This window comes from Castor canadensis, chromosome 17 (assembly GCF_047511655.1).
Source record: "Castor canadensis chromosome 17, mCasCan1.hap1v2, whole genome shotgun sequence".
Lineage (NCBI taxonomy): Eukaryota > Metazoa > Chordata > Mammalia > Rodentia > Castoridae > Castor > Castor canadensis.
In genome coordinates this window covers 59,055,079-59,064,427 of record NC_133402.1, presented here as the reverse complement: position 1 = coordinate 59,064,427, position 9,349 = coordinate 59,055,079, and the positions used below count along the sequence as shown (strand labels likewise).

Genomic DNA, 9,349 nt, shown 5'->3' with positions numbered 1-9,349 from the left:
CTGTGAACTCTGCGTGATAGCCACTCTTTCTTACTATTTTTTTCTGAACTTATTTTAAGTCCACCAAGTCCAGGCATACTTTGTTCTCACTGAGGGAAAGACACCATATGCCAGCAATCTCACTGGTGGTTTTCTCCAGGAGCCCAACCAATGGCGTGAGTTTTTAAAAAAGTAGGCCTGGAGTTTGAACTTGACTTCGTGTCTACAAAAGCAGGTGCTCTACTGCTTGACCCACACCTTCAGTCCATTTTGCTGTGGTTATTTTAGAGATGGGGTCTGGTTAATTATTTGTCTAGGCTGGCCTTGAACTGAGATCCTTTTGACCTCAGTCTCCCAAGTAGCTAGGATTACAGGCGTGAGCCACCGGTGCCCAGCCAAGAAACTCTTTAAAATTGGCAGTTGGTTCCCAGAAGCCCAATCTTTGTGGGGGGAATTACACCTTCTGTAAGCTTAGCATATGGTGCTGAGATCTGTATTGTCTCTGGGGACAAATGCAATAAGCCAGACTGTCTGAAGATGGGACCATGGCCTGAGATCCTGGATGGGCACTCATGTGTAAGGCCACTGCCTTTCCCATGACCCTATGTGGCCTCTGGATGGAGACAGGCATGCCATAGTGCTCAACAAGATTCGTACTGGACTCCTGCATGAAACAGTGCACTCAGCAGCTGTCAGGAAAACAGGAGTCACTGTTCTAAACTCCAGGCACAAAGCTTATTAGTGGGGTCGAGCACCTCCCATTGTGGGGGCTCAGGAGGGTATTCACTTGGTCTGAACTTGTATCAGAGCTGGAGACAACCTGGGGGAGCACAATGTCTGGAGCTTCCACACTACAGGTGTCAAGTGGGGGTTGGAATGAGCTTTTTGGATGGGGTACACTCAGCTGATAGCTACTTGATCACCCCAGAAGTCAGGATAATATCTCTGGCAAGATGAAACAGTGACCAGGGCCTCTGAAAGATAGGGAGGGGTAGAATAGGGGAAAACTGAGCCTGTGGGTGAGATGTGTTTGTGTTAGTGATGGGTCTTCAAAGCGTCCCAGGAAGTAGAGAGGAGGGTCAACGGCAGGGGAAAGTAGAAGAGGCACTAGGTGGTAAGACACGGGCAGAGATGGAGGAATGGTGACACAACCCCTTCTTCACATTACTGATGGTTCAGGGATACTGTGGGTTCAGCCTCATAGGACATCTCTTTTTTTCTAAGAGTCCCAGAAAGTATGGGACATAAGGAAGGGGCTCCTGATAGTGGCTCTAAGGCCAGCCCACTCTTGGTGGATAGTACTCTCTAGGCCTGGCTTCCTGCAACAGATTTCTGCCAGGCACTGCTTTTGGGTGGGCATGTTTGGGCTTTTAGACCTCTAAGCTCCTTGGTATGGGTACCTGACAAGAGGAGGACAGGTCCAGCCCTGTGAAGTCGAGAAGGGTGGCTCTACTCTAAGGACTCGCTGTGGCCTGTGCTCAGTGGGAGGCTGACTGGCTGGCAATGCCGGGACCAAAAGCCATGGGTTGCAAAGATGGAGGGGAAAGAGGTCTCTGTAGTCCACTCCATGGCCCTGGGCTTTCCCTGTAGCCCTGGACAAAACTTCCCTCTTATGGAAAATTTCTGCTTTAGTGCAAGGAACAAGGTGGGGGCAGCAGACCTACCCCAGGTGGCAAGGTGTTGGGACTCCTTTCTGCTGGCCCTCTGCCAGGGCCTGGGGTGTGAGTACCCTGTCCTTTCCTCTCCTCCAGTTCTCTTACCTTGCGTCCCCAGAACTTCCCTCTACTAGAGTTCCCTCCCCTGTCAGCCACCCCATTGCCCGCCCCCAGGCCTCATGCTCTGGGCCTGGTGTGATTGGCTATTTCCCATGAGCCTTAAGCTGGGAGGAGCTGCTTATGTTTTAGAGACAGGTAAAAAAAGGCAGTGCAGTGAGTAAGTGAGGAGCATGTGTGCGCCCTTGCGGAGACAACAGCTGCTTGTCAATCTGTTCTGAGCCAGCAAGTGATGGCACTGGAGGTGGAGGTGTACATACCTGAGGGGAAGAAGAGAGGATGAAGGAATGGACTCACACTGGTGGTGGGGATCAGGGGGGTGAGTGGGGAGTGAGGGGGTCCTGATGGCTGGTAGCGGCCTTCGGGAGACCAGAAACAGGGGACGCCTTCAGGAGCCCTCTGAAATGCAAAGCCACTTCCCAGCCCTTCATTCACCAAGAATCACAGGTTCCAAAAGCCAGTGCATATAATTTTCTATCCCTAATGTTCCAGACATTTGGAAAACAGACTCCTTTTTAGAAGTTGCCATGATTTTTCTTGGCATTTATTAGCATGTGTTAAAATCATATCCAAACACTACCAGAAGAACATGTATTGTTCTGAATAAAGTGCGTAAGGAAAAAAAATGCAACTTATTAAATTGAACATTCTTTTCTAGTTCATAAATTTTGGGTTACAATCAGGGCACAGAAGGAGAAACAGAATGCAGTATTAGAGAGCGAGAAGCTTAGTTAAGAACTTGGGTGGGGACTCAAGACCATCATGTCCCATTCTTCCCACCTCCTGCTGACTGAACACTGCACCTGCGTAAAGCAGCAAACGGCTTTGTTTTAATAAATACATTTCCCTTCATTCGAATCAGAAAAGGTAATTATCATAAAGCACTTTTTATCTGACCATTGTTCATATCCATAGGCAACATTTATCCAGTTTAAAGATGAAGTGTTATTCCACTGGGCCTTCAGCTCTCTTAATGCTATTGGGTTCAAGATTGTCTCAGCAATGCAATAATGGTTTCTTTCTATTTATCTATAGTGTTTTGTGTTACAAATGCCAACCAAGGATATTTTTCAGTACTAAAAATGACAGTGAGTAGGCCCTAAATAAGGCTTAATTCCCAATAAGCTAGGTTTTCTTTAAGCTAGCTTCCTCACATTAGCACTCTGATATCTTCGCAAAACCCAAGTTCCTGCTGTGACAGATTTTAACATTAGTGATGTTCTGAAAAAAAAAAGGAGTTATAAATCTGTGTTTGAACTTGGATGGTCATGTTGAGAATAGGAAATGTTGCACTAAATACATTTGAAAAACATTCATTTGCGGTCAACCATATTTAAGTCTTCCAAGGAAGGTGCAAGTTGGTGACAAGGTGGATGCAACGTGAGCAACCTCATCAGGAGTGGCTGGTGGGTGGGCTTGGGGCCCCAGCAGTGGCACACACTCACCACAAGCTTCTGGACTGTAGACCTTATGTCCTGGCTGCCACGCAAATGACCTCCTTCTAGCAAAAGGAAAAGGCAGGCTGGTTCTACCTTCAAACAGTCAAGAGTAACCTGTTGAGTTCACCTTGAAGCGACCAGAAGTTGGAGCAGGTGCCAAGCTAAGGGTTGCAGAAAGACTAAGCAGTATTTGCTGTAAAAAGAAGTCATCTTCAGTCATCCTGGAGAGATGCCCTTCTCTTCTCTCAACCTGAGTGCTTTTAGCTTCATGTGGGGAAAGATCTTAGCTCTTAACTTATAAAGAGCATACCAACTAGCAATCCTGAGCTACATGGAATTTGCAGAGATAGCTAAAAGAAAGTCAGCTTTCTCAACTTTCCTGTTCTTGCTTCTTTCTACAGATGTGTGTGTAGAACACGCTTTAGTTTCACAGTGATATATGTTGTCTCAGGAAGCACAAAGTGATGAGACCTTGTTTCTGGGAAGTGGTGACCTACTTTTACTTTGAACATAAGGTTCCATGCTTGGTTTTAAATCCTGCCAAATACTGCATACCAGTGACAAGATTAGCAGCTGGGAGGCTCTTGGTCCACAGTTTCTATAAATGGTGGCCCTCCAGATTCACAGCTGGGCTTTCACTATCAGTAGTTATAGCTCCCTTTGATGTTTCAAAATCTATGGTGAATCTATTCTCTCACTTCACTCCAGTCCACCCTGTCCTTCTGACTTGGAAGCCTGAGAACTTATTGAATTAAGCTGAAAAAAGGCTCGGTACCTGCTAATATTGACGGCAGTAAGATGCTAGCTTACTATTTTGCACAGCACCATGTATAATGCCTGTTATTCAGGCCAACTGTAGCCAACTTTTCTTTTTCTTTTTTGTTTGTTTTTATAAAGAAAATCTATGTAAGTTGAGGTTCAGAAATGCATATATTTTTTTACTTACAAATATTCATCTGACCAAAATTCAACATAACCTTTATGGAACACTAAACAATTGTTTTGTTTTTAAAATAACATTTCATTCAAACTGTATATAATTCAGTAAAGTTTTTTTTTATACAGCAAGCAATGCTTAAACCCTGGAAAATCTGTAGAAAAGAGATTTTCACACAAAATAAGAAAAGAAAAATCTGAGGTATCCCTCACCCACACATCCATTCATTCTGACTCACATGTAACACACACACACACACACACACTCTCTCTCTCTCTCTCTCTCTCTCTCTCTCTCTCTCTCTCATTCTCACTCACAAAGTGGCTGCAGCATAGGCAAAAAATTGTAGGTCCAAAGGAAAATAATTGATTGTTCTAATAAAGAGTCCAGGTAGCTCAGAAAAAAACCAAAACAAAACACAATAGTCCTTTGAGGAAATTACTACCTCAAAAAATGTTCTCAAGATGAATTTGAGATCTAAGCCTACTAAATTGCTTTTGCAAAACAGCTCCCTGCAGTCCAAGGTGACTTGTGCAAATAGAAGGAATCAAACGAGGCTAGTTCTTGTACGTCCTTAAACAAGGATGTGGGATGCTCGCAGGTGCTGGGGTGCTCCCATCATGCCAGGTACTGCTGCAGTGCCGTCTTTGCCCTGAAATCACAAAGTTTCTTTTAGTTACCACCTGAGAATTGTAACTGTGACTCGATGATGGTTGGGAAAGTCTAAAAAGGTAGATCCTCAGAGGGACCTGGGGAGGAGCCCTGCTGTCAGCAGACATTTCCAATCTCACTCTGGCTAAATTCTTCCTCCTGGGGTTCCCTTAGATGGCTGTTCTTATCCTTAAACTGGCTGTAGTTTGGTGACATACCATATTCTCTTGCATGTGTGGACAGTCTAGTTCTCCTTTGTCACTGGCACACAGTTGTGACAGATCTGGAATTCTTTACTTTCTCTTCCTGCCATGCAGGTTTATAGAGTGACCCATAACACCAGGGGAGGACACTCATGGCTCTGGGAAGCCAAGAGGAAGAAAGCTGACCCAGGAGAAGGGGCTGAGATGTTGATTAAAAGATACATGGAAGGGGCCAAGAGTCCATGGAATGAGGCTGTCTTATGAGAACATTTCAACTGCTTCACAACTGTTCTCATCACTCCTGATCACTGTGGGATGTAGGCTGCTATGGTGACTGGGGAAGAAGATAGGTGAAGAGGAAAAGACACAATGTGAACAGTGCCTTAACCTATCCTAATCCTTGCACAAGTGAGGAGGCCTCCCTTACTACTCCCATCACTAGTTTGGCAGATTCTAAGGAAGATACAATTGTGGAGTCAGAAGTTAGGTTTTTGAAATGGTATCCCCTCCTAAATTACAGAAAAGCTAAAATCTTCTGTTGCTGTTTGGTAAAGCAGTTTCAAGAAGACTGAACATGCAATAACCTGAACTCAAGGGCAGTTTCCGCCAGAAAGCAATGGATATAATCTATTGTTTTAAACAACATTCTTTAAAACTGTATTCTTGCTGTTATGTAAGGTTCTATGAAGATAATACTTGTGGATAGCCCAATCTATCAGAACAGAAAGCTCTAGATAGATTGTCCCCAAGATATGGGTGAGCTGGGTCCTACAAGGACATTTTCAGAAACAAGTTTATGAGTGATGCCCCTTAAAAAGAAACTTTCATTACTCTCCATTTCCTTATATTGCTGTATTTTTCTTCATCGTACCTATCATCTGATATTGTATTATATATTCATTTGCTCATTGTCTGTCTTCTGTATTAGAATGTAAATTGCACAAGGGCAAGGATGCCACCAAGTTCTATCACCAATGCTTAAAACTGAGAGCAGGAGATAGGGATGGCAGGTCAGATGGAACAGAATGTGTAAATGCATGATGGTGTGATACTGTGAGTGAACAAGGCTTGGGGGTAGAGATGAGAAAGGCAGAGCCAGACCACGAAGGACTGAAGGGCTTCTGAGCTCAACTCAAGTGCATGGAGAATGAAAAAGATGGTGTTCCTTGCTGCTGTTTTATGTGAAAGTGAGCTGGAATGTGAACAGTTACAAGGGAGTGGACACAGCTAGGAAAAGCATTTCTGACTATGGGGAGGGTCTCTTGCCCCTCCAGGAAATGATGAGCTCTTTGACTCCTTAGCAGTCACTGCTGTGCTAGCATAATGCTATGCTCAGTGATATTTTGAGCTAACCATCATTTTCATTTCTGATCTTCCTGCTTTCCAAAGTATCAAATGCATTTCTCCTCTAACAGTCAAGGGGCTATAAGGACATGGCTTATGGATCCTCTCCAGACACTAAGATGGCTCCAACTCATGCTAATTCAGAGTAAGATGAGAGTCTTTAATAACTTGGAAATTATTAGTTTCTATCTCACTCAAATGTCAGAGCTGGCTCACAGAAAATTAAGAAGGAAATCCCATAATCTAAAAGACTTTAAAAGACTGGCCATGAAAACCACCAAGCAATTCAAACCTTTCATAAAAAAATGCAACACAGCCTGCAGCAAAGCCCTTTTATGTTGATACTTACTTGTCACAAAGGTTTGAATCTGGTGACTGACTCAGCTTGTGTAGAATATCTACAATGCCCATGTCTCGTAGCTTATCCTGGCGTTCTTGTGAACCTAGAAGATTAAAACTATCAGGTTACTAGGAACATGATGACGCAGGCAGCTGCCTCACCAGTCCTCTGCCCTCCTCTGAAATAGCTGGATACCCCCTCACACTTGGACTCTCTCACAACCTTTTTTTTCCTCAGTTCTGGAGATTGAACCCAGGCCCTCACACATGCTAGCCAAGGATTTTACTATGTGAGTTACACACCCACCCCTTTTTGTTTGCATTTTGTTTTTGAGAGAGGGTATGACTAATTTGCCCAGACTAGCCTCAAATTTGTGATCCTTCTGCTCTGTCTCCCGAGTAGCTGGGATTCCAAGTGTGCTCCACCATGCCCGGTCTCTCACAACCTTCTAATTGGTCTCTTGCCTCTTGGCCCTCCTTCCTTCAGTCCATTCCTGGGTTCTGTTGCTGAAGTAATCTCTCCATGGACTAAGGATCAAGGTCAGATTCTTCAGTCCTCTGTCACTGGGGCCTAGCTTTGTCACTCTTTCAGGACATACCCATATCCCTGACCAGGCTGAGTTCTTCCTATTCCAAAAATGTCTTATTTTCCCTTCAGTTGTTTTCTATCCTCCTTTTTTCTCCCAGCATTGCTTACTGCCCCTTGGTTATTAGCAAAATTGACAGCTGCAATTTCATACTGCTCTGTTCTATCTTCCAATAAGATTAAGACCTTGAGGCCTGGCTTTGTCTCCCTGGAACACAGATGCTACTTAGTATCTAGGTCTGTGGGTTGAATTCAGTTTCACCTTCTTCCACTTTGTTTCAGATACAACTGCTGAGTACAGAACCCCCCTCCCATACCCTCTTTTCTCCTCTGACAAGCCTAGTGACACTGATGCAATGCCCCCTCTAGATCTAGTGAGCCAGACTCTCTAAGGATAAAGATCAGAAACTTAAATTTTAATGCAGTCAACCCTCCACTGAGACCCAGTGCTCTCCTCCACCTATAGCTGCTGCCTTGTCTATATACTGGAACTACCTGGGAAGCATTAGAAACCATCCATCTACAGCCTGCCTTAGAGATTCTGACTTACTTGGACTAGTGGGAAAATCCCCAGGTGATTCTAATATGCAGCTGAGTAAAGAACCTTTGATCTAAAAAGGTCTCCTTACAAATGGGCAGTTTCACCACTAAGACTGTATTTCTCACCAACACACCCTCTGCTATCACACCTATCTGCCAAAAGTTCTTAGATGTACTTCCTCTGCTCATAACAAAAGGCCCATCCTCCCATGGACTCTCTCGTCTCACCTTTTCCAGGTGCGTTTCTGCATTTCCTCATCAGTACTCCCAAGGGCAGGGTTATCACTTCTCACATCTAGCAATCTGGTAGTGTTGGTTCCGACAAGGTTGCTCAGAGTTCAGGGAGACTCAGACTGGTCTCCCTGATTCTCACAACAGGGTTACTCTGTAGTGCTGGGGCCATGGCCCAATGCAGTGAGTGGGGCTTCTACCCAGAACTTTAGGGGCACTTGCTGCATGCCCCATGTGAGACTCTCTTCCCATAATTTTCTCCAGAACAAATCTCACCATCTCTTACCTTCCTCTTCATTCCATATGAGGTTTGATATGCAAAACATAGCGGCGAGCTGCAGTTTGACGTGTGAATGACCCTAATGGTGCACAAAAGGAATCAAAATAAAAATGAAGTTAACGGCCTTGCACATCATTTTTTTTGGCGACATATCATAGGCAATTCCAAAAGCCTACAAATTAGAAGCAAAAGTATCAAACTCCATTGTCTTGTGGAGTCATAATGTTAACATTAGTTAAGTGTAAGGGTTGGGCTAAAAACACCAGGTAATGGTAGGAATCTGACCAACTGAGGAGACCAAGCCTTACCTGGGAACATTCAAACACAAATCTTAAAAAACATCTGATGACCAAATGAAATACTTCTTGGGCCATAGGTACAGCATCAAATTTATGCTTCAATCCATGTATCCAAAAACACTACCACACGACAACTCTTGTGTTTTTGACTTAAGTCTATGCTTTCAGGTCACTAGCAGCCAATAAATTATCTTATTCACATGCTCCAAGAAAACAACTAGACTTTCCTGCACAATTTATAAATGGCTAACTCTCCTGACACTACTCGCTGAAAATAAGAACTGTAAGAATATATTCAGCTTCTGGAATAATTAAATTACTTTTTTTTTTTCAGAGTATCCCAAAAAATTAGACCAAATCTCTACTTGATTTACCAATGTTCCAACTATAATTGAGGTGCCTCTTATCCTTCTAAAACACACAATTCTTGTCTATTTTTCTTTATGTACTGGATGTACAACCATTTCTGGTTAAGTTGGATCATTTATCAATATAAAGTGATTTCTGCTGAATGAAAGAGGATTCAATAGTCAAAGAATCTTTATAGGTGATTTTCCTATTAATCAACAGCATGATATGCTCAACAATTTCTTGAAGGCAGGACAGACTTATCTTCTCATGTAGGATTATACTTCTACAAAGAAAAGACGATGAAATGGACATGTCTTCCTCCATTAGCATTCTACGGTCAGTGATTCTTTCTTCTGCCTATCAACAATTTTAAACAGACGTCCATTCACTTTGGTCCA

At 43.5% G+C, this 9,349-nt stretch overlaps 1 protein-coding gene across 4 annotated transcripts in view; it reads right to left on the bottom strand.

Annotated features, from left to right (window-relative positions):
* Positions 1-2,263: 2,263 nt before the first annotated feature.
* Armc8 (armadillo repeat containing 8) overlaps positions 2,264-9,349 on the bottom strand; it is a 95,674-nt gene continuing 88,588 nt past the window's right edge. For all 4 annotated transcript variants that reach the window (XM_074060289.1, XM_074060288.1, XM_020178272.2 and 1 more), the window contains 3 exons: positions 8,308-8,380; positions 6,675-6,768; positions 2,264-4,779 (listed from right to left, as the gene is read on the bottom strand). In XM_074060289.1, coding sequence (XP_073916390.1) covers positions 4,746-4,779; positions 6,675-6,768; positions 8,308-8,380 — 201 coding nt within the window. In that variant the 3' untranslated portion in view covers positions 2,264-4,745. The remainder of the gene's footprint in view (positions 4,780-6,674; positions 6,769-8,307; positions 8,381-9,349) is intronic.